Source organism: Vipera berus (genome assembly GCF_964194415.1).
Source record: "Vipera berus genome assembly, chromosome: 3".
In the NCBI taxonomy this organism is placed as follows: Eukaryota; Metazoa; Chordata; class Lepidosauria; order Squamata; family Viperidae; genus Vipera; species Vipera berus.
Window position 1 is genome coordinate 203,427,867 of NC_138204.1, and position 25,427 is coordinate 203,453,293.

A 25,427-nucleotide genomic window follows, 5' to 3' on the forward strand; every position below is an offset into this window, starting at 1 on the left:
ATCTATTTTGATTAAAATAAAAGTTGTTTGCTTGCTGAAACCTCGGCTCAGGAGTTTCTTTTGGCTCTTTTAAATTCCTGAGTAATGCTGGGGCAATTGTGAGGCTAAGTGTAAAACCTTACAATAGCATGCTTACATGTTGTGTATTTTTGTATGTGTACACTTTTAAGATCAGGCAGCAGAATTTCATTTTTTTAATGTGTCTCAGTGTGCCCACGCTAAAAAAAATGACAATAAAGGTACCTTACCACTTTCTACAGAGGGACGATCGAGAGCATCCAGTCATACAGCATCACAGTTTGGTTTGGAAGCATCACTGCTTCAGACAGGAAGGCGGTGCAGAGAGTGGTGAGGATGGCAGAAAAGATTATTGGCAGTTCCCTCCCTCCCATCCAGGACATGGCATATGAGCGATGCTCAAGGAAGATCCGCAGGATTAACTGGGATGCTACACATTCTCTTCACGACCTGTTTTCCTTGTTACCTTCTGGGGGAGGCTTTGGGATATGCGAAGCAGAACATTCCAATTCAGCCATTTTTGTTCCGTACAGTATCAGCCTTGTGAACTCTCAAGCTTCCTCTTTCCACTATGTATTCAAGGTGGACAGTGATTAGTATTTATATGCATTTATATGTAAGGGTGTAGGTATATACATATGTATCTGTATAGTATGTCTATATGTGTTATGTGTACACTTTTGAGAGCAGGCAACAATTTCACTCTTGTGTGCCAGTGTGCCAACAGTAAAAAACGACAATCTTCTTCGAAGAAGGGCGGGATATAAATGGTGTTAAAAAATAATAAAAAAATAAAGGTTACTGTATCTTATCTTAAAAATTTGGGCGACTCTTAAGGGAGAATCAGTCTTGGATTCCACACCTTGTGTAGCAGTCGATCGTGCACTTCAAGTCACCTAAAACCTCTTTTGCGGAAGGTTATGATGCCTTTTCAAATAAGGAAAAAAGCTGGAAACTGGACTTTTTTTCTTTGAAGACATTTCGCTTCTCATGAAGAACTGAAGCTTCTTGGATGAAAAGAAAAACATCTTTTAAAAGCACCTTTATTTACTTTTTGAAAAAGTACCTTTGGGACAATCATGACCTGGATGACTGAGGATCTCCTTAGACACCCCTGCTCGTGGGTTGCTGGCTCCTCCATACTCTGGTATCAGTTTTGGGGATATTTTCATAGTTCATCTGAAGAGCATCAGATTGAAATTCTCCAGCATTTAGGATAAAAAAACCTTTGTCCAGTTTCACCATAGGCCAGGGTTTGCGATAAATTGGGGGGTGGGGGAGAGAAACTGCCCTAAGCTACTCCGTTTCAATTATCTCCTGTATTTTGCACAGGTTTTGTATTTTGTTTATGTGAGGTGTTCTCACAATGAATCGTTAAAGGAGCTTCCAAGCAAAGGCATCACGCAGAGATGTAATCATATTAGTTTTATTCATGATAGATCAAAGAGAAAGAAATACTTGGCATGAAAGCATTCATGCCTGCATGTGAGAGAGAAATAAAATAAAACAAAACAAGCTAGGATTACATGACTAAACTAACTAGGAGTAGAAGCAGAACAAGAAGTAGAAACTAGAATCAGAACAAAGAACAGCCCCTCGTGCAGAGGTATTTATGGGGGGTCTTGGCCCCTCCTTGACCATAAAACTCTCTCGCCAATGGGGCTGTGGGTCTGGGACCCTTGGCTCATCAGTGGAAGCAAAGAAGTCTCTTTGCCTCCATCTGATGACCCTTTTGGGGAACTGCCAATGGCTGGCACTAAACATCTAACAGTTTATGAAATTTTATAAAGCTTTGGGTGGTATACAATATGAAAGCAAACACTACAAAAGAACAGTGCCTAGGGAAAAACTGAACACTCCTAAAAGCCAGTCGGGGCACAAAGGACCCACCGTTCATTCTAGATGCAAATTGGATTGCACTGTTACACATCAATATTTTACATTTTTCTAAATAATTAACATGAGGGCAGTGCCAGAAGCACTGGGAACGGTCTAGCTAAAACGTGATGGCTCACTTACAAATGCCGAACTCCAACTGGATATTGTACACAAATATGCTGACCTGCGTTATTTACTTGGCTTTGGATTAGCGTGTTGTGCAAATTCAGCCGTGCTTTTTTTTTTTTTTTGAATGATGAAAGCTTTACAGTACTGGCAATTTTCTCATCCCTGATCATCCAAATCATAGCATTTGGAGTGGACTTTTCTTTTTCCTATCCACACAACCCTGAGATCACTTTCCTAGTTTATTTATTTATTTAATTTATTTATTTAATTTAATTTTTATACCGCCCTTCTCCCGAAGGACTCAGGGCGGTGTACAGGGCAATACAATAAAATACAATATATAAAAATTAAAAAATATTAAATACAATAGCCCAATTTAATAAATTACAAAACGTTAAAATACCCCTAAACCCATCAGACCAGGCCGGCTTGTTCAAATAAATATGTTTTTAGGTCACGTCGGAAGGAACGAAGGTCGGGAGCCGTCCGGAGCTCCACCGGTAAACTGTTCCACAGGTCTGGCGTGCCCTCTCTGTGGGAGCGCACTGGACGAAGGGAAGTTGATGCCGGCAGCAGATGTTCCCGTAAGTAACCCGGACCCATGCCACTTAGGGCTTTATAGGTCATAACCAGCACCTTGAATCTTACCCGGAGGACAACTGGAAGCCAATGCAGCTCACGAAGTAGAGGTGTTACATGGGAGTATTGGGAAACTCCCACCACCACTCGCGCGGCTGCATTAGTTATCCAATTAGATTACGTGAGGAATTAGATGTATGCACTCAAGTTATATTTACTATTTTACCTCGCTTATAAAAACCATTTAAAGCTAACTCCTGCTATGCTTACGTCCCTGATCTAACATTCAATATTGCAGATCCCAGCTTACTAAAAAAAAACACAAGACAATTTGGACATGAACCTTTCTTGTTAAGCAGCAGAGCGAAAAATCAAAAAGAGAAGCTGTAGTTTATAATAAACTTTGAAGAAATATTTTGAAGATTAAAGACAATTGAGTACTAGGTACATTCTAATGGAAAACAAAGATTCTTTAGCATTTCCCATGGTTCTGGGCAACTTTCATAGCTTTCAAACATCTGGGACCACATCTGTTAAAACCCTTACCCTCCATGCTGGAAATTTCAGACTGAAAGCAATAGGAAAGTTCCCTTTTTTGTCCTGTGAAAAAATACCGGGGAGTGGGGTAACATTTCATGTCAGGTAGTTCTCAATTTACAACAGTTTGTTTACTGACCAAACTTACAAAGGCAACTGGAAAAAGTGACTTATGACCGTTTTTCACACTTACGACCATTGCAGCAGTCCATGGTCCTGTGATCAAAATTCAGATGCTTGGCAATGGGTTCATATTTATTTATTTTATTTATTATATTTTTATACCGCCCTTCTCCCGAAGGACTCAGGGCGGTGTACAGGGCAATAAATATAAAAACAGAATACAAAAGTTAAAAAACGATTAAATATAATGCCCAAATTTAAAATTTAAAACAATACTTAAAAACATATTAAAACCCCAACCCTAACCCATCAGACCAGGTCGGATTGCTCAAATAAATACGTTTTTAGATCGCGCCGGAAGGAGCGAAGGTCGGGGGCCATCCGGAGCTCAACCGGCAAGCGGTTCCACAGGTCTGGCGCGCCCACAGAGAACGCCCTCCCCCTGGGGGCCACCAATCGGCATTCTTTGATCGGAGGCACCCTGAGGAGACCCTCTCTGTGGGAGCGCACTGGACGGAGGGAAGTTGACGCCGGCCGCAGGTGTTGCCGTAGGTAATCCGGACCCATGCCATGTAGGGCTTTGTAAGTCATTACCAACACCTTGAATCTCACACGGAGGGCAACCAGCAGCCAATGCAGCTCGCGGAGCAAAGGTGTAACATGGGAGTATCGGGAAACTCCCAGTACAACTCGCACGGCTGCATTCTGCACCAGTTGGAGCCTCCGAGTGGACTTCAAGGGCAGCCCCATGTAGAGAGCATTACAGTAGTCCAGACGAGAGGTCACGAGCGCATGAGTGACTGTACGCAAGGCATCCCGGTCCAGATAGGGTCGCAACTGGCGCACCAGGCGAACCTGGGCAAAGGCCCCCCCAGTCACAGCTCCAATATGCTCTTCTAAAGAGAGCTGTGAATCTAGAAGGACCCCACGACTGCAGTAGCCCGTGGTTATGTGAATCCCCTTTTGTGACCTTCTGACAAGCAATGTCAATGGGGAAACCACATCCACTTAACAACCGTGTTACTAACTTAACAACTCTAGTGATTCAGTTAACAGCTGTGGGAAGAAAGATCCTACAATGGGGCAAAATTCACTTAATGAATGTCTCGCTTAGCCACATAAATTTTGGGCTCAACTGTGGTCGTAAGTTGAGGACTACCCCAGCCCTGGTGAGTTTTCAATCACCTGCATTTGTAAGAAACGTCAACAGTTATGCAGAGGGCTCTCAATGGCCATAATCTCCCTATCCACATAGTATGGAGGCTCCTCAGTACCAATCTAGGAACAACAGTGATTATTTTAATCTTCGACAAGTGAGATTTGGGGCTAAGGTTGCAACTAGTACATGTAACTTGACAAAAAAATGCCATTTATAATTAGTATCAAGAGTAATTTATTTTGTCCTTTAAGATTTTAACATATATATTACATAACTTTTGGAGCATTACAAAGCTTGTACAAACAGAATTAACACTAAAAATTAGTGCAATAAAAAAAAACAGGAATGCAATTTCAATTGAGCTAATAGAACCAAAAATATCTTGTCTTCAAAGCAATTTGATGATACAGTAAAACATCACATGCAATTCAACATATATACATGATTTGACTAAAGAACATTGGGATAAATTAAGATATTTTTATTCAATTTACAGAAAAAAATATGTATTTTTCAAAAGGTCACATAAATAACTTGACAGATTAGGCTGTTTAAACTCATTGGATCCTGATAGTTGTTAAGAGGTTCAGTTCTACCAGACAAAAAACCAAGCATTCAGTAGGATGACTGTCAGGCACACTGGCCCATCCATTTGCCTTCTTTCATTCTTGTTCTCAATGTACTAAAAGAATAGGGCTTCTCTTCCATATGGGTAAAAATCTAGAAATGCTAGATAAAGCTTACTGTGCGTACATAATATTGGGTCTCACATTAATTTCCAATAGGATTTCAGGGATTTGACGACATTATGAAATTATGAATTCAGAAGGATTGAAGGCTGCAATTTCTCTTGCCATTGCCTGAAAATGGACAAGAGAATACATAGTTTAATTAGCTGTGTAACTTCCTTCGATCATTGAACTATAGTTTTGAATTGTAATTTGTGTTGCAGAAAGTTTGGTGGGGCAAGCAGTCATTATTTTCTATTTCCCTTCAAGGAAAAGATTCTTTTCTTAACTCACGGAATTTCAGGGTGGGTCTTCTGACTTTTGGCTAAATAAGCCAGAATAATGGTTCTCTGGCTTGTTTGCCAGATACCAAGGCATAGCTCAAGTTTCCGGCTCTTGTTTTGTTGGAAGAAACAAAACAAGACTGGACTGACATATTAAAAGAACAATGAAAGTTCTGCTATTTATTCACAGTCACTACTCAGCTATCAAAGCAATGTCATTTCCAAAATCTCACTATTTAACAAGAGAAAAAGTAAAGCTAGATATAAAGAAACATTATTATTTTGGAGAAATCAACCAGGTTCCTGTGATTTGGAGGCAAATTTGAAGCCATGAGAACCATTTTTTGATCAACCAATGACTATAACTAAACCAAAGGCGGCAAATTTTAACTCTGAACTTTCTGTTGGGTCATGCAAGCTGTGTATTGGATGGGTCACCTTTCTTTCCCACTCTTATGTCAGACATTAAGCTGTACAGAGCCCTCACAGAAAGAAGGGACAGTTTCGGATTCTGCTGCAAAAGCCATAGGAGGAAATTTGAAAAAGGCAGAAAAGAGAGGATAAATCTCCCTTGAGCATGCTACCATGTTGCTAACGCCATGCATTGATGGTTCCCCCCCCCCCGCTTTTTTCATAAATTATTGGTTTGCACCTAAAGATGCATTCAAAGCATTTTTCCTTATTTTTTATTTATTTATTTTTATTTATTTATTTATTTTAATTCCATTTATATCCCACCCTTCTCCGAAGACTCAGGGCAGCTTACAAGCTTAGCAGTAGCCTTCATTCTATGTATATGCCTGCTTATTAGGGCTTTCACACACACCACCCCCCAGCGGCATTATTACAAAGTCAGCTTAATTGCCCCCAACAATCTGGGTCCTCATTTTAGTATCAAGCAGCAGTCCCCAACTTTTCCGGCTTGGTGTCCGGGGAGATAGTTCCATAGTGAGTGGCAGGTGTGCCCATATGAACAGCTCCATTCGTGTGAATGGCAGATGAGAGTGAATTGCACAAGCACCTACCACGAGCTGCCCGGTTCCAAACAGGCCATGGCCTGGGGTTTGGGGACCCCTGATATAAAGTGATCTCATTTAAAGGCATCAGCTCTCAGTAATGATTTAAAGCCGAAGATAGTTTGTTATAGCAAAGGCTTAATTAATACCAAACTGCTATAGAATAGCTTACCACACAAGGAAACAAAATATATGCAAACGCAGGAGAGCCAACAAGATGTTTAGATTGCAAAAAAGCACAATGAAGCTTGTTTGCCCCAAATGTAAAGTGACAAACTTGGAAAAAGTGACAAAGCCTTGGTGGAGCAGTGGGCTAATGCCTCCTTAAGTAACACCAGCTGCCTGCAATTAGTGCAGGTTCGCATCCCACCAGGCTCAAGGTTGACTCAGCCTTCCATCCTTCCGAGGTAGGTAAAATGAGGACCCAGATTGTTGGGGGCAATTAAGCTGACTTTGTAATAATGCCGCTTGGGGTGTGTGTGAAAGCCCTAACAAGCAGGCATATACATAGAATGAAGGCTACTGCTAAGCTTGTAAGCCGCCCTGAGTCTTCGGAGAAGGGCGGGATATAAATGGAATTAAAATAAAAATAAAAATAAAAAAATCACATGTCCCAATAAATGCAAATGTATAATTACGCTTTTGACTCCCCCCCCAAAATGACAGAGTAATGCACTAGTAGAAGAGCAGAGCTGCAATAAAACACAATACAAACTTCGATATCTACTATGAGACAGTGCTAGTAATATCAGATGCAGACTTAAATTATGACTAGACTACATTCATGCAAAATACTGTACCTCAATCAATTTGCTTTTGTCATAGTCTCCACGATGTCGATAAATACACTGACTGAGTAAGGCATAGAGTTTCTCCAACTCAAGAATAGTGTAGTCACCACTTTTCTCAACAACCATATTTAGTAATTTCTGGGGGAAACAGAGTACTACTATTTATTCCTTCAAATAACATCAAGCATTTATTAAATAATTTTCTTCAAGAGGCTGGCTATACATTCCATACATTCTGTATGTACTTGCAGATAAGTAAGAATTTTAAGTGCCAAAATACTGTACAGCCCCCTCCCCATGGGTTTGTTCAATGTGTGAACAGGCTTATGAGCAATATGTAGAGTAATGAATGAACCTTTACTGTCAAAATACAACCATGTATACATTGAGATTGGCTGAGTCTTCTTTCGCGCCCACCCCGCCACAACTCAGTGACAACAAACCCACCATCTTGTTGCCATGTGAGCTAATTGCACAACACACCGGCCTCGCAAGCCAATCATACATAAAGTTATTTAATATTTTTTAAAAGTACTTGTATATTTTGTGTATATTAGATAAGTCTATTTCTGGATAAGCAAATCTTTAATTTTTAACCAAAAAACATGAAAAATGCATCACTCATGATAAGCCAACTGTCAAAATTAAAACACACGAATATTTTGAAGGGTTGGCATATCCCAAACATAGGAGCAATTTCCTATGTGGAATAAAAGGAGAGTTTAAAAATAAAATAGTGGAGCTATTTGTGAACCTGAGCTATTTTGCCTGCTCTCCTTTCGCAAAACTATTTATCTGTTTAACATATTAGTTTGTAACCTCCAAAATATTATTTTGGTTTGAGTGCAAACACATTTCAATTCACTGAGCTGGAAAGTGTCTCTGTATAGAAAATAAATAGCAAAATTTATACTCTGTTTATGAGTATTAGAAACTGTGATCTAATAGCAATGTAATATTTAGCAGATTTAACACTATAAATTATTCAGAAAAAAAGACCCACCCATCCCCCTGCTCACAAGAGAAGGCAAGACACACTCTGCACTCAGGTGTACACTATATTAAGATACCCAAAAGTAAATAATGGAGAAGGAAGAGTGCCAGTTCCCGCCTTGGTGGAGCAGTGGGCTAATGCCTCCTTAAGTAACACCAGCTGCCTGCAATTAGTGCAGGTTCGCATCCCACCAGGCTCAAGGTTGACTCAGCCTTCCATCCTTCCCAGGTAGGTAAAATGAGGACCCAGATTGTTGGGGGCAATTAAGCTGACTTTGTAATAATGCCGCTTGGGGGGGGGGGGCGAAAGCCCTAATAAGCAGGCATATACATAGAATGAAGGCTACTGCTAAGCTTGTAAGCCGCCCTGAGTCTTCGGAGAAGGGCGGGATATAAATGAAATTAAAATAAAAATAAATAAATAAAATAAAACATACATTCAGCTTGTCTTGATCCACCGTGAGTGGTGGCGTTTGCTCTGACAGAATTTCCATGGCTTTCTCAACATTTATAAGGTGCTGCTGCTCTACCTGTGAACGCCTTGCACGGGTCATACGAAGCATGCATATATCTAGAATAATAAAAGGAAAACCAGGATTTGTTGCTGCTAGAAGATGTGAAAAATATACAGTAAATAAAATAAGCCTTGTGGTACTTACAAGTAGTTATTTAGCGGCAGAGTACCTATAGCAGTGATGGTGAACCTTTTAGAGACCGAGTGCCCAAACCGCAACCCCAAACCCACTTATGTATCACAAAGTGCCAGGGCTGCATCAACATTGTGGTGTCCTCGGGGTGGGGGGCAGGGAGGCACCACTGAGTGCCGCCTCTGCTACGCAAAAACTGGGGGGGGGGGTCGCCAACATGGGCCACCGTGCTGCAGGGTGCCAAAATGGCCACCGCCACACCACGGGGTGCAGATAGAAGGCACTGCACCATGCAAGAATGGGGCAGGGCTAGTGAGTATCACGCAGGCACTAGCCCTGCCCCGTTTGCAGTGTGTGCGTGCTCGCGGCCCCATGTGCGCACGCACGCGTGTAAAATACTTCCCTCTCCCTTTTCTTCCAGTTCACCAATTGACAATGGTTGGTGACCTCTGTTCTACCACCTCTATTCGAGCTTCGCCTCCTTTGTGCTGGGCGGGGCTCCTGCTCCGGGTTGCGGTGGCGGCCTAATGGACCTGCTACTGGCGGCAGTGGCGCACGTGCCAACAAAGAGGGCTCTGAGTGCCGCCTCTGGCACGCATGCCACAGGTTTGCTACCACTGACCTATAGAATTTTAGTCTGCCTGTCCCACAGCCCAGTAGGCCACGGCCCAGTAGTAGACTGTGGCCCATGGGTTAGGGACCCCTGTTCTACAGTCCACAAATGGGATATTAGGGCTTGCCAGCAAAAGCCTTACTTTCCTAAGGCTTTCTTTTCAAGGATTCAGGTGTTGGTTTCTGTATTAGCAGTTTTAAGGGGAAGGTCTTCTACCTAAGTGGGCCGCATGTAGAGATTTTTATTGTGATGAATGCAATAAAATCATCACAAAGCAAAAGATTTCAGAATACTGGAACTAATTTTTTTCCTTTTTATGCAGTTCCGAGACTATCCCACAAAGAAAACGTTAACTATGGCAATATAATTCTAACGGCCCTGGAATAATCACAAATTCACGGAATAAAACTAATTCTGTTAGCCTGGCACTGCAATGTGAATTTAAACTTAGCTGGCATGATCACTAACATGGAGAGAGCACTTCAATATTTAACAGAATGTGAGGTAAAATTAAACACTCCCCCTAGAGCAGGGGTCCCCAACCCCGGGTCTGCAAACTGGTACTGATCCGCAGCCTGATGGGAACCGAGCCACACAAGCAGCGGGTGAAGACATGAAGCTTCATCTGTGCGTGCACGGAATCTAGACTGCACGTGCAAAGCTATCCTCAGCCCTGGAGCCCAGAAAGGTTGGGGACCACCGCCCAAAAGTATATTTTGAAAACTTTCTACTCACCATTAGCATCCCTATCTAAGGAATGTTCTGTTGCATCACCATTGCATGCTTTTTTTGGTTCTGAAAGTTCTGCATCCTTGTTGCTCTTGTCAAATTTACACTTAACATCATTGCGAATGGCCAGCTCATTTTCCGCATCAGATATACCGATATGCTGCTTTGGAGGCACGTGTTCAGAGTCATCTAGAGATGTCTGTGTTATTTCAACTTCAGTCTGCTCCATACTGGAGTTATTATTTTCCATACATTCTTCTCCATCACTCTCCACTTCATCTGGCTCTTCTCCTGGAGCTTTGTTTTCTTTATTGAAATGCAAAGTCTTTTTCCGCTTTGCTAGGTTGCCCAGGCACCATCGACTCTTTCTTCTTAGTTTTCTCTTTGATAAGGCTACATTAAAAATACAATCAAATTCACTCCTTTCACTTAAAATTCACATATTCAGAACAAGTTTGGGGAGTACTGCGGGAAACCACCCAAGTTACTTATGTTACTACAGATGTAAAAAAAAAATCTACATATGAATTTGCACATAAAAAGACCATTTGCCTTCTCTGGTGTAATGGTTTAAACAGTTTGATATAACTATAAGATCTATACTGAAGCTAGACCTGAATCTCAACATCTTCCTTTTCTGGGGGGAAATGTATTGATATTGTTTAAATAACCATTCATATCTTTCAAAGACATATAGTAGTGGCATGCTTTATAGATGCCATTTCTAGGATCAACATATGAATACAAAAGATATTTAAATGCTTTCCTATTCATTTCTATGCATTTTTCAAACTAAATACGAACACAGTCTGTTATGTTAATGTTCCCATTCCTGAATCTTCATCAAGGTGACCGCAACTAATTATTGTGAAAATTCTGTGCAATGGCACCGTTTTACAACTGCCAGAAGAATACTATGGGTTATGCTGTTTAGCTGCTGCAGCAGCTGCTTACAAAACTCTTTTGCAGCTTGGAAGTCTCTTGGCCTTTCCTTGGCTGAATAACTAAGCATTGTGTAAGAATAAGAAATTGAAGACATGCTGCTATTAGTGTTGTGCAGCTGTCACTTTGAGGCCTAAGGGGCCCTGCTCTTTTCCCATGAGGTCTTAGCAGGGGGTGAGAACGGGTTTGAAATTTTTCCCCCGCTGCAGTATGACATCCAACCAGCAGACAACAGAGATTTTGACAACCTGATAAAAAAAAATGGAAGTGACGCTAAAGACCACTTTTGCATTATCTGAAGGAACCAGATACATTCCACTTATACCGTTTCTCAGCTTTTGTTCTGTACCAGCCTGCTACCGGCCCTGCAGAAAAGAAAGGGACAACCCCTCCACAAACGGCAAGAGGCTGGAGAAACAGAAGCTTAAAGAAACATGAACCATCCCAGCGGTTGCCTACAGCAAACTAGCCCTCCCACACATTCCCCTTATATAGAGTTCAGGGCGTGGCTTCTCTCTGCCTCCTTCCGAGAAGCCCCATTGCCTTCCTCTGTTTACTCCTAATTGACTGCCTCCTGCGTCGGGCGTCCTTGAACAGGGCCAGCTGTGGGTCATCTTCATCCACACTGTCAGGCTCACACAGCTGGGTCTCCGTGGTGACCAAGTGGGAGGGGCCTGGCTGAGGGCTATCATCAGCAAGATCTTCAACCCCCTCAGCAAGGTCTTCAACACCCCCCTCCTCCTCTGAGTCGTCCGACCCAACTGCCGAACCCACAGGCTGACCCTGAATCACAACAGCTTTTTAGTTTAAGATCAGGTGTATACAGGTAGTCCTCGACTTACAACAGTCTACTTAGTGACCGTTCACTTACAACGGCACGGAAAAAACTGACTTAGGACTGTTTTTCCACACTTATGACTGTTTCAGTGTCCCAGGGTCATGTGATCCCTCTTTTGCAACCTTCTGACAAGCAAAGTCAAAGGGGAAGCCAGACTGTGTAACAAACGTAACAACTTTAGTGGTTCACTTAACAACTGTGGCAAAGAAAGTCATAAAATGGGGCAAAGCTCACTTAATTTCTGTCTCACTTAGCAACAGAAATTTTGGGCTCAATTGTGGTCAAAAGTTGAGGACTACCTGTTTTCCAAGTATATAAATATTTGAGAGATGGGTTGTTTTGAGAAGAAGCACAACCTATCAGCAACCAAATATTCCTGCAGAATAAAATGTTTATTGGGAGAAACAACTTAAAACGTTTTCTGCAGGATTTAATTAACGGTCAACTTCATTTCTCAAATTATTCACATAGCCAAAAGGACAGCGTTTTAAGAAAGAAGCCAGAAGAAAGCAATGCAGTAATCATTTTTGGTGTTTGTAATGTGACTTAAATAGTAAAACATTTGCAGAGTAGCATCAGTAGGATATGAGTAGTTGTGGTTTACACAAAATTTTTATGCATCCTCTATTTATAGGGTTACAAAACCAGAGAATGAACTAAATTAGTGCTTAGTAGAAATAAGTCAAGAGAAAATTCAAGCGCACCCATTCTTGGCTCGCAACGCAAGACCAGATAAATTAGCACTTACCACTGTGAATGAAAGGAGAACTAGAATCCAGAGGTATGGGTGGGCTTTTAATCTTGTCAACACATTCAGAATCCAATTTCCTATCCTGCAATGTGGTATTTTGCTTTGGCATGACATGGTAATAGGATGGAGCATATTTTGAAGAACTGCAACCTTTAAAAGTAACAATACATTGTAAGAATCCTTTACCCACCTTTGTTGAACTACTCTAATAGGTTGTGTACAAATACATTTGGGGCTGATGCCACGTTCTAAAGAAAGGGATTCTGGGAGAGAGGAATCTGATACCGTGATGGCGCAGTGGTGAGAATGCAGTATCACAGGCTAATTCTGCCGACTGCCAGCAGTTTGATTCTCGCCGGCTCAAGGTTGACTCAGCCTTCCATCCTTCCAGTGTCAGTAAAATGAGGACCCCGATTGTTGGGCAATATACTGACCCCGTAAACTGCTTAGAGAGGCCTGCAAAGCACTATGAAGCAGTATAGAAGTCTAAGTGCTATTGCTATTGATACAACTTTAAGTCTCCTAGCCTGAAAAAAAATGCTTCTTATACACAGAATATACACAGGTATATTCTCTCTATTCCAATCACAGTAATGATATATACTTGTCAAAGCAAAAACATCCTATTACACAACATAATAGTGTTAAAATCATTCTGCAACTTTTTTAACGTGCCAAATGGTGAAGAAAACCCACCTCTCTTTTTGCGTGATTCCTGAATTTCTTCACAAAGTTGTTCAAAATTTTCATCCATTTCATCCTTTATTATAGCATAGGCTGTATCTTTGAGAAAACAAGCTCTATGTCTAATCAAACGATCTAAAACAAATGCATAAGAAAATGCTTTGTTATGAAATTTAATAGTTCCGCAGAAAGGTCTGTAAAAGTTTAACAAATGGTTAATATGAAGTTTAATACCTTTTAATAGCACCACTGAGGCTTCAAGTTACCCTACTTTTAATGTCTTCTTTTTTAATTTGATGGAGAACAAGTTGGGTACAGCAGGGTTTTAAAACATCTGATTATTTAATGTAATATACAGGTGGTCCTTGACTTTCAAAGCTTGTTTAGTGACACTTCAAAGTTACAATAGCACTGGAAAACACTTAACAACTGTTGCAGCATCTCAAGACCATGTGATCACTTTCTGTGACCTGACAAGCAGAGTCAATGGGAAAGCCAGATTCACTTAACAACTATGGCTAGAAAAGTAAAAAAAAATGGGGCAAAATTCACGTAACAACTGTCTTACTTAGCAACAGAAATTTGGGGCTTAATTGGGATCATACGTTGAGGACTACCCGTATAATAGTTTGCTTACGCATTAAGGCTTACCTCCAGGATCTCTATCAGGATTGTACTCTAATGCATTGCTACAGATGAGATCAATATCTTTTAGATAATCTCTGGCAGACAGATACTGGTGAAGATCAATTTTTGAAATAATGGTTGAAAGATCCATTGGCTGCTTGATGACTGTGACATAATCTGGTACCTACAGGAGCATTATAAGAAAAAAGTCTGAATATATAACCTGCCTTCAGGAGTAAAATAAGTTTACATTTCTGTTTGTTTTAAGAATGGTTGATACCTGAAAATGTTGGCATTAAGGCTTTTGAACTACCTGTTTAAGATCATATTTTGAATTCAATTTTTGCTGGGAAAACCAAAAATCATTTAGTCAACTGCACAGTTCTGGAAGCTGTTGTTGTTGACAACTCGGGAGAATAGGAGACTTGGAGTCCACTTGCCACATATAACTCCAGCTCCCATTTTAGAGTTTCCAGAAAACCTATCAAGCAATCAGTTTTTTAAAGTGTACATTTTCCTGATTATAGAATAAAAATAAGAGAGCTCTCCAATCAGGTCAATTTTCCCTTTTCAGAGAAGAGAAGCAAAAGGTGTATCTTATAAGTAAAGGTAAAGGTTCCCCCGCACATGCGTGCTAGTCGTTTCCGACTCTAGGGGCCGGTGCTCATCTCCGTTTCAAAGCCAAAGAGCCAGTGCTTGTCCGAGGACGTCTCCGTGGTCATGTGGCTGGCATGACTAGACGCCAAAGGCGCACGGAACGCTGTTACCTTCCCACCGTAGTGGTCCCTATTTTTCTACTTGCATTTTTACGTGCTTTAGAACTGCTAGGTTGGCAGAAGCTGGGACAAGTAACAGGCGCTCACTCTGTTACACGGCACTGGGGATTCGACCTGCCAAACTGCCGACCATCTGATCGACAAGCTCTATTCCTCAAAAGCTGAAAGCGTTTATTTCATTGAGAAACCTGCCTCTCAAACAGGCTGAGAAGTTTGACTTGCCTATTCAACTGGCATTGTTTTATCACTGGTTATGATCCCTACAGCCCCTAATCACAAGGAGGTTGCTCACCCTTGACACAAGACATATAAAATTGAATAAAAGAGAACAGAAGAAAGAAAATAGGACAAGAACCAGGTAACTGTCCTGCTGGACCAGACAAAAAATCATTGTAATTTTGAACATCTGTCAAGCATATAACCTTTCTTCATCATGTACAGGTCGTTCTATTGAGACTTATACAAGGCCCTGATATTTACGTTTTGGAAGAAGATATACAAAGCATGTGCCAAAATCCCATTCTTCTTCCCTGATTCGTTCTCAAAACTCCTTTGGGAAGGGAGAAATGAAAAACATTCAACCCATGAACAAGAAGTTCTAAGAAGACAAATAAGAGAGTAGACAAAGGCAGAGGGTAAAAGCAGAAAGGAAGAGAAAGGAATGCAAGCGAATGAAAGATGGGGAAATGCCAAGCAGATTTTGATGAAATGGTAAGCAAGAGAGAGAGGACACTTTTAACAGATGTTGCCTTTAGTGAAGATGTACACATCCCAGAATTGCTCTCAAATTTTGATATTTTAAAATCAAGTTTACCATTTACAGTATTCATCTCGAGCAGCATTTAGGTTATTATTTTGATGTAAGTTTTGTCTGCATTCATTACTTTTTCTAACTGATGTTAGAACCCTATGACACAGGGTCCCCCAACTTCTGTTCCACAGCCCAGTGCCATCACAGTACGTTCAGAAACAGGCAGCAGAAGTGGTGGGCAAGTGCACAAAGCTGCATTTATGAAAGCGGTGCCGCGCACACGAAACCACCCCCCCGCTTGTCCATCAAGCCAGAAAGGTTGGAGACCACTGATCTAATAGCAACATTTGGCAAATTTGAAACTAAATTCAAACTTAAATGTAATCAACGATAGTCAATGATTTGCACTGCGGGATGTACAAGAGAAGAAAACAAATTATACCTCGTGCAAATCAACAGGTTTTGTAAAGGCTCTGAAGCGTTTATCAATGGCAAGTCTGTGTGTCACATTTCTTAAAAAAATTCTGAGTTCACGTAGAGTATCTTCTTCTTGCTCTTCAAGCTGTTTGACTTCCTGTTCTGTCAGCTGCCGTGGTTCCGGTGGGGGAGCTACTGGTAATACCTCTAATGCCTGCAAAACTTAAGAAGGAAAATATATTTGAAAACATGTAGCTATTTACAAATCCATCGACAATAAGCTTTATCCAACGTATTTGCAGCACATCTACCTGCTTTCTTTTTTGATACCGGCGATTTAACTGCTTGATGGAGAATTAGACTTTCAAAGAATTTTCTTCTTTCTCCAAAATTAGGCAAACGAACATCAAAAACTTCTCCAAAACCATCAACAAATAATTCCTTTACCTAAAAAAAGATAAGATACATCATGTAAACAAATTAACAAGAGAAATAATGTATAAACAAATCAAAGGACAACTGAAGTTAGTGTATCTGTAGGTAGGGCAAAATTCTAGATCTACTGAACTAGTAATGCTTCATGCAGAAAGTCTGACAAAAATAAAGCGAGCAATAAAAATACAATAATGGGAAACATTTAGAGTAATACAACAACAGTTTTTGATAAGCAAGCAACACTGAAGTATGAGGCAGGGATGTGTGTGCATACACACTTTTTTGAAAAGCAAAACATTCTCTTAAAAAATAAGGTGTGAAAGGAGGGATTTTTTTAAAAAAAAATATCCTAAGCTTGACTGTGCTGCTAAATAAGGACAAAGTCAGTTACAATAAGGTACAATGAACAAATTGCACATACCTCATCTGGCAGAACTTCATGACATGTATCTGATGTTGCAAGAAGAAAAATAGGAGCAAAGGATGGAATGTTCTGTAACAGTGTAGTAAATGTTGCTTGCAATGTGTGTCCAACTGTTCCCCACCATATATGAATATTTGGAATGTATATTATACTTGGCGCTGTTCTCTTAGCTTCACAGATCAACTAGACAAAGAAGACATTTTAATCACTAAATCAACGTAGTTGTCCACTTTACTAATACTAGTTTTTAGTATTCATGTAGTAATCTATAAGAGGCATTTTATAAAGACATATCTTTTTCTGAAAATTCCAGTTTTCAGTCCAGATGATTGAAGATACATATTCTATGCCAAGACAAAAAGGAAGGAAGGAAGGAAGGAAGGAAGGAAGGAAGGAAGGAAGGAAGGGAAGGAAGGACCAGTCAGCCAAACAAAAGGTTATTAGAAAAGTGGACTAGTCATTTAACAGATCATAATTTAAACTATACTTATATTCCACAAGAGTTTGTGAAATAGCCAATTATGAGGGCTTCAGTTGATAAAATCAAGTTTTTAAATGCACGAAAGATTGTGGAAGAAGGTAAGAGAGGAGTCCAGTTTAAGAAGCAGCAACAGAGCCCAGACGTAGAACTATGGAAATGAAACATTGTAAAAAGACTTGGCTTTATAGTGAGTCAATTAGGCTTGTAATAGGAATTTACACTTAGTTTTCAAGATTGTGGTTTTACTCATGGCTAGCATTAAAGATACCTTTCTCAAATCAGGGTAGTTCTCACTTATTTGGTTTGCCAGCTAGGCTTGACAAATCTGATCCATATCCTGTCTTGGAATACAGATTGCTAGCGGTTGTTTCGTCTTGTTCTTGAAAATAACAAGCTTGAAAGATGGAAATGAATCTTTGAACTATTCAGTGGAAGATTTGAGATGAATTTTGGAATTTAAATTTCCACTTGAAATCAGATAATGTTTTGCAAAACAGACTGGACAAGTTACAAGAAATAGACATTGTCTGGATTTCAGTCAAAAATGACCCTAATGTGAAAAAAAAAAGACACTGGCACGTTAAGAAATTCTCCAGCCTCTGCCCTAAGATTGCAGGCAGAACTACTAAATAGTTAGCAGAAGCAAACAGTGCATGTTGGGAAAGGAAAAAGCTGATTCTGTTCTCCAATCTGTTCACACTGAAATTTCTAGGAAGAAGCAATTTCTACTTCCTGGAAATTTAACTTGGTAACCACTGGAAGAGAGGTAGCATCCGTTTCCAAGGTTGATAATTCTCCATAGGAATAGGGAAAAATGTTTACAGGGAGTCCGTGACTTACGAAGGCAATTGGAGCCAAAACTTCTTCTTAAAAACTAAATGGTAAAAGACAATAAAATACCTGTGCGCATGTTTCTTCAGGGGTTTTGGAGCTGACACCAAAGAGAATAGAAAGGTCTAGTGTATAAACAGGAAACTTTTCTAAAGCATGTATGACTGCTGGAGCCAAATGAGAGGCTTGTCCATATTCTGGCTTCCCACTAATTAAGAGTCTTGGTCGGCAAGATGTTGGTTGGTGATAAGCATTTCTGTTAAAAGAAAAAAAGAAAACAAGGAGCTCCTAATTCAACGCAAATATTAGCTTTTCGGTCATGTAAGATCCAAGATCAGCCTGAAACTAACACATTTTAAATATCCCGAGTCCCGTTTTTAAATCAAAACAGTAAAGGATGTAATAAAGTATTTCAGTTCATTCATATATAGATATATGTAGTGCTTCAACAACTAAGCTATCACAAACTGGCAGAAGCTGCAAGCATAGGTGACCTGAAGTTTTTTTTTTAAAAAATTACCCATATGCATAGCAAAAATACAAAGTCAAATATCTCCATCTTTTCTCCCTAAAAATTAATCTGTGATAGCATTACTGAATACACTTTTCTCACTCTGCTTTTCATTGTTCTAATTCATATATATGTATGCACAAGTTCATCCAAAAGCTGTGCAAAATAATACCCTTCTTTTTAAATTTTAGTACTGATCAAGGAACACAAAGCAATGAATAAATCTTATTCAGTAGGAAAGGAAACCTAAAACATGCATGAAAACAGTACACATTAGGGGGGTGTTTTTTGGGGTGGGGGCAAAGATTGCCATTGATCACCTACCTATTAAAATTAAGAAAATGTGTCCGCTTTTGAGAACCTTTCTGAAAATGTCCCGTTTCAAATACTGGTGGTCCTTCTTCATCACTGTATAGCAGATCAGGTTCTGACACATGATTAGCAAAATCTTTAAAGGAAACAAAAAGGCAAAGATTTTCATGTGAATATTGTATATATTTCTAAGCTTATTTCTTATTTCTAAGCTTAATTTAAGATTTTTTTTTGTTCTCACTGGGTCATTGAATCTTATTTCTAAGGCCAATTTTAGATTTTTATTTCAACACAGGCAACTAAAGGGAGTAAGTCGTCACGAAGCCCGATATCAACTTTCTAATGAAAATATAAATAAAAATGAAGAAAAAAAATGCCTCAGAGTACATTGTGCTATTAAATTACAGCTCAAATGTACATATTTTACACAGTTATTTTTGCTTGTTCTTAACATTTTAATTAAACTGGATTATTTAAATTTTAAATAAACTGGATTATTTAAAAGTATATTCTTCTCTAGGGGTCCCAAAGCCCTGGGCTGCACAAGCAGCAGATACTCATGTGTGAAGCTCCATTTGTGTGAGTGGTGGGCACACACACCCGTTTGGGCAAATGGAGCTTGTGCGCACTCACACAGAACCATCCCCTCCCGCCTGGGCCGCCAAGGCGGAAAGGTTGGAGACCGCTGTTCTATTCCACAAAATATAACATGCTTATGATTTTGATGGAATTAGAAACACAACCTTTGATTAGTTCTCACGGTTTCTATGTAAAATAAAAAGGTAAAGGTTCCCCCGCACATGCGTGCTCGTCGTTTCCGACTCTAGGGGCCGGTGCTCATCTCCATTTCAAAGCCGAAGAGCCAGCGCTTGTCCGAGGACGTCTCCGTGGTCATGTGGCCGGCATGACTAGACGCCAAAGGCACACGGAACGCTGTTACCTTCCCACCGTAGTGGTCCCTATTTTTCTACTTGCATTTTTTACGTGCTTTCGAACTGCTAGGTTGGCAGAAGCTGGGACGAGTAACAGGCGCTCACTCTGTTATGCGGCACTCGGGATTGGACCCGCCAAACTGTAAAATAGCTAGCAGGAAAACTGATGTTGGGAAGCAATTATTCACTAAGGGCCATGGGTATCCAGCTATTCAGCTGCAGTGGTGTTTCATAATAAGCTAGTTCTTAACTTTTCTACTTTCCTCTGCTGTGTGCTGCATCACAGAAAGTTACATTGTGGGACAACAGACAGGATCATTTGGTTTTACTGGCAAACCTATCTGGCCGATCAATGTTATTTTGGTTAGTTATATCAATTGTTTCCCCCCCCCCATTGATAAAATGGAGCAGTATATTGGAAGAATAATTGAACAATGGAACAGATTATTTTGTATTGTCCCTCTGGATTGCCAGATACAATAAAATACAATACTCCAGATTGTGTTGTCCCTCCATTCCTTACTCAAAGCTCTGGTCTTTTAACTTGTTTTACCTTAAGTTATTATCACATCAATCTTATTTTACTTCTTGACCACAGTTAAATAGTTTTTAAATACTGTTCTATAGTTTGCACAGTACTACAATATTTCTTCTAACTTTTTGGGATATTTTAAAGGTTTAGAGATTGCCCTGTCCGGTAGTGATCAACTCAAGGGGGCTTTGTTCATCTCTGATTCTCAGCCAAGGAAGCCTGCACTATTTGAGATGTTTCCATCACGTTGTGTAGCCAGAATGGAAAATATGGAATGCAGTAACTTTACCACCGAAGTGGTACCTATTTGTCTACTTGCATTTGCATGCTTTGGAACTGCGAGGTTGGCAGGAACTGGAACGAGTGACGGAAACTCACCCTGCTGCTTGGTGCTCAGGTCTCAAACCTGGGCTGTCGGCTTTCCAACTGACAAATTCAGTGTCTTAACTGCTGAGCCTTCACACCCCACTCTTAGATAATTTTACAGTATTTTCTTTTTTTATCCTAAATAATTGTGATTCTTTTATTTGCTAGTCAATGACTGAATAACTGATTGTACAATAAACATTCCAATTACTAGATCACTATTTATAAGAAATAAGGAGGAGGAGGGAGCTTTAGTTAGCAAAGGGGGCATACGCATTCCTTTCTCCATCTCTGCTTTCTTATGAAACTAGGGAATCCAATATGGATGACTGAGATGATTAAAATAATTTCTGGGATGAGTGCAGGAGGTGATTTAATTAAAATATTCAGGTTAGTTCCATAGCTGAAAATAATACTACCGTCTTTTATTTATTTACTTATTTTTATCCTGCCTTTATTTTTACAAATAATTCAAGGCAGAAAACATATCAAACACACTTTCCTTCTATTTTCCCAACTATAATCTGGGATGTGGTTGGGCTGAGAGAGAGAGATTGGCCCAGTCACTCAGCTGGCTTTCATGGCAAAAGTGGGACGGCCTCCTGCTTTTCTAGCCTGCCGCCTTGATCGAGCGGTCCCCAACCTTTCCAGCTCTGTGGATCAGCGGGAGAGGGGATGGTACCACGCAAGCGGCGGGCGAGCGTGCATAGCTCCGTTTGCGCTTACATAGAGCTTCCGTGTGAGCGCTTCCCATCACTCGTGCACGTGTAGCTGCATGTGCACACTCGCCCACTGCTTCTGTGGGCCAGTTCCAAATTGCCCACGGCCCTGTAGTGGGCTGTGGCCCAGGAACTGGGGATGCCTGCCTTAGCTATTAAACCAAAATGGCTCTATCATCCAGCATCTTGATTCCATTAGTCGTTTGTTAATGACTACCATTAAAACAGCGTCTCCAATTGTCTGGCTTTCTTTCATGCTGCTCGGGAAGCCAGGAAGTTGTATTCTTAAAACATCTGGACAACATGGATTCGGGAAGGATATACTAACGTTTTTGCCTGTACAAAACCCATTCCACAGCAAGCAGACCTCTTATGAAAAACTGCAAATAAATAAACTTTATTGAATGTTTTTTTTAAAATTAATCTGGTTAACTAAAAAAATCACTCTGCATTCTTTTCCACCCCTCTCTTCAAAGAGGAAAAGGTAAAGTCTGTCAGCGCTAATAAAATGAAGGTGACTTTAACTATTTGTCCTAAATTTATTCTTTCAGAAAATAAGAAATTTAAATACCTGATTTATTCCCTCCTTTCTTTGCCAGTTCTGCATGCGGAAATACATTTTGTACTACCTCCATGATTCTTTGCAGTGCATTTTCAAGCAGTGGTTTTGAAATTGTAGAGAGTGCTTGGCCAGGTGAGGTCACTGCCCGCTGAGAAGCAGGTATAGTCTTTTGCATAGCAACCACAAAATCTTTAGCGGTTATGTTAATAGAAGAGATATCTAACTGCAGCTTCACGCTGCTGGTGTAAATCTGAGGATAACGTCGACGTAAGGCACACAAGGCTGCCTCAGTACATATTGATTTAATATCAGCCCCACAGTACCCTATAAAGAAAAAAACATTTGTATTAAATATGTTTCAATAATCAGTTTAAAGCCATTTCATGATATATGAACCATGTCTCCCTAAGGAAAGAATCGACCATCGCTTACAATTGAATATAGAAATGTTTCCTTTTTTAAAAAAAAATTCTACCTGGGCATTATGCTTTACAGATGATTCTAAAGTGGTGTTTCCCAACCTGGGCAACTTACAGACGTAAAAAATGAGAATTTAAAAAATAAAAAGGAGTGCATATATTTGTAAATAGATGCAAAAACAGTAGGTATATCCATATCTATCATGCTACTTATTAGAATAAGCACTGTCATGTAAGACAGTCAGATTGGTATGATGATTTAAGTCATGAGGCTAGAGACTGTGAGTACTGCCTCAGGCCAGGGGTAGGCAACCTTGGCTCTTTTATGACTCGTGGACTTCAACTCCCAGAATTCCTGAGTCAGCTAACTCAGGAATTCTGGGAGTTGAAGTCCACGAGTCATAAAAGAGCCAAGGTTGCCTACCCCTGTCTTAGGGACAAAGCCAGAAAACCCTTTCTCAAAATTGTGCTGAGAAAACTGCAGGGACTAGTTCAGGCAGCTGAGGAGTCAAGACTGACTTTAAAAAACTGCAGAAGATTATTAAGTACCTCTTCATTTTTCCTGCAAGCCATCCTTGCTTCTACAATGCATTTTAAAAACCTCTTTCCAAGAAACTCATCAACTCCTCCAATTATTATCTTTTTGATCTTCACTCCTCCCTCATATATGTCTTGCAATTCAATCCTAATTTATTCTCTGAAATGATGAAACTACTTCAAATATTTCTTTATGTCACTTACTATTTGTATTCAGTTCATATTTGGTACTCATTTCTCAACGATTCCCTTGTTTAATTATACACACTCTTCATATCCGCCAAGCCTTCAGCAAGCAAGTCATTTTTATGGTTCCCTTAAACGTATCTAACTTCCATTTCATTACAACAAATTGGACAGAGAGATGGTCTCATGGGCTTTAGCGTTCTTTAGTAAGCATTCTACCAAGATTAAGTACATGTGTCAAATTGCTCTGCTATTTATATATAATCATTTCATCTCATAACCATCATTTATATATAATTTACAATACCTCAATCTTTTCTGTCAAGCACTGAAGAATAAAGCAGGCATATACTGCTTTCTGGCAGTCAACTAAAGTGTAAAAAAACCCCACTGCAATAATTAGAAATTCTTCCTTGTATTATGCTTAATATGTTTCATTTACTAGGAAAAGCCCCCACCTTCACCGGTTGGAACCCCCATTGGCTCTCCTTACCCTCACCCTATGTATTCCCAGGGCTACAGCTTTACCCAGCACCTGGATCCCAGGCCACCAGCAGAAGATGTCAAAGGTCAGTTGAGGTAGCAGAGGGGGTCAGTACTTGTGTCAAAGTATAAGATACCCAAAAGCACCGAGCTGGGGCCCAAATTTTAATCATGTGATTGGGGGGCAATTGTAACTTTGAACAATCACTGGACAAACGATCCTAAATCGGGGACTACCTGTATCCCTTGCCTATTTTTTTTCCCCTCTCTTAATTTTTTTTTTAAAAAAAAGAAGATTCACTTCTACAAATCATGACATTATTCCGAGCTTTGTATGCACATTGCCAGTTTCCAGCTAATACTAGGAAAATTCTGGGACCAATTGCTTATGCAGCAGTAGTCTTTTATTATTGGATTTAAGGAGAATCAAGAGTTATTATTGCTGTTATATTTATAGCCCATCTTTATTCTTTACAACTCAACCCAGCATACATATTCCTTTCCTCTCTTAGTTTCCTCACAACCACCATCCTTCCTGTGAGGTGGGTTAAGCTTAAAAAAAACCTGGCCCAACGTTACCCAGCTGGCTTTCACGCCTAGGGGAGGACTAGAATTTATAGTCTCCAGTTTCTAATCCAGCACCTTAATCACTGCACAAAAATAGATACTCACGAGATGAAGCTAGTCATTAACTTGTGCAAGTATATAATGAAATACCTGCACACATTCTAAATAATTATAAAAATCAAGTCAAAGCAGAATATGTAAAGCTGTATTTCCAAGCAACTATACAAAACAATATCTTTGGAAATGGATTGTGCAAAATATTTTGAATTCCTGTTCTTACCAACACATTTTTCAGCAACCTCCTGTAGAAATATTTCAGATGGCTTAGGGGTCCATTCTCGTGTATGGATCTTAAGAATCTCCTTTCTTGCCTAGAAACATAAATTTAAAAAAGAAAAAAGCTTTAAGCTTTCTTAATCTTAAGATATCAAATATTCCAGTTCCCGATCATGAATGCTCTATGCTTACATTAACACCAGCTTTTTAAATAGAGGAAAACTACTGTATTGTTCATTACTATAATTCCTCAATATAATTCTAATTTATATAACAAAATTACTTTGGAAAGAGGTAACAGACAGTAAAGTTTATGTGATTTTTATCTTAATACAAGATAAAAACTCAAATGGGCAGACATGTTTTTCAGAAAAGTCTCAAACCAAAGAAATAATCAAACAGTAGCAGGTGCAGCAGTTATGAGAAACGTGGCTCATTAGAATATTAAAGTAGATTGAAAAATGGGATTGCCTGAATGACAAGCTCATTATGCAAATCTATATATGATATAATGTGGAATATAAAAAGATCATTGGGCTACCATTTAAAATAAGGGAAACAACACAAAATGGTTACTTCAATTATTTTATTTAGCATAATAAATATAATATTGATAAGACTACTCTCTGTTTTAAGTGTAATTATATAGCTATATATAATTTTCAACTGCTAAAAATTGAATATCTGTTGTTCAGGAGCAAAAGAAGACAAAATTCTTTTGGTCATCCCAAAGGTATTTAGTGACCCACAGTAGTAAAGATGATAGAAAATTGAATGGAATTACAGTATTAACAACAAGATTGTTTCCTGTAATGTCCTAGTTTTCTATTTCAGTCTAATGATT

The 25,427-nt window shown here is 39.7% G+C and overlaps 1 protein-coding gene across 1 annotated transcript in view; it reads right to left on the reverse strand.

The window, feature by feature from the left end:
- Positions 1-4,645: 4,645 nt before the first annotated feature.
- ATAD2 (ATPase family AAA domain containing 2) overlaps positions 4,646-25,427 on the reverse strand; it is a 43,659-nt gene continuing 22,877 nt past the window's right edge. Inside the window, exons 15-28 of the mRNA XM_081322369.1 lie at positions 24,588-24,678; positions 22,125-22,439; positions 19,017-19,140; positions 18,251-18,437; positions 16,867-17,052; positions 16,322-16,457; positions 16,036-16,232; positions 14,091-14,250; positions 13,452-13,574; positions 12,753-12,905; positions 10,231-10,617; positions 8,673-8,806; positions 7,252-7,380; positions 4,646-5,283 (exon numbers count right to left, since the gene is read on the reverse strand). Of these exons, the coding sequence (XP_081178495.1) occupies positions 5,230-5,283; positions 7,252-7,380; positions 8,673-8,806; positions 10,231-10,617; positions 12,753-12,905; positions 13,452-13,574; positions 14,091-14,250; positions 16,036-16,232; positions 16,322-16,457; positions 16,867-17,052; positions 18,251-18,437; positions 19,017-19,140; positions 22,125-22,439; positions 24,588-24,678 (2,376 nt within the window). The 3' untranslated portion in view covers positions 4,646-5,229. The remainder of the gene's footprint in view (positions 5,284-7,251; positions 7,381-8,672; positions 8,807-10,230; positions 10,618-12,752; positions 12,906-13,451; positions 13,575-14,090; positions 14,251-16,035; positions 16,233-16,321; positions 16,458-16,866; positions 17,053-18,250; positions 18,438-19,016; positions 19,141-22,124; positions 22,440-24,587; positions 24,679-25,427) is intronic.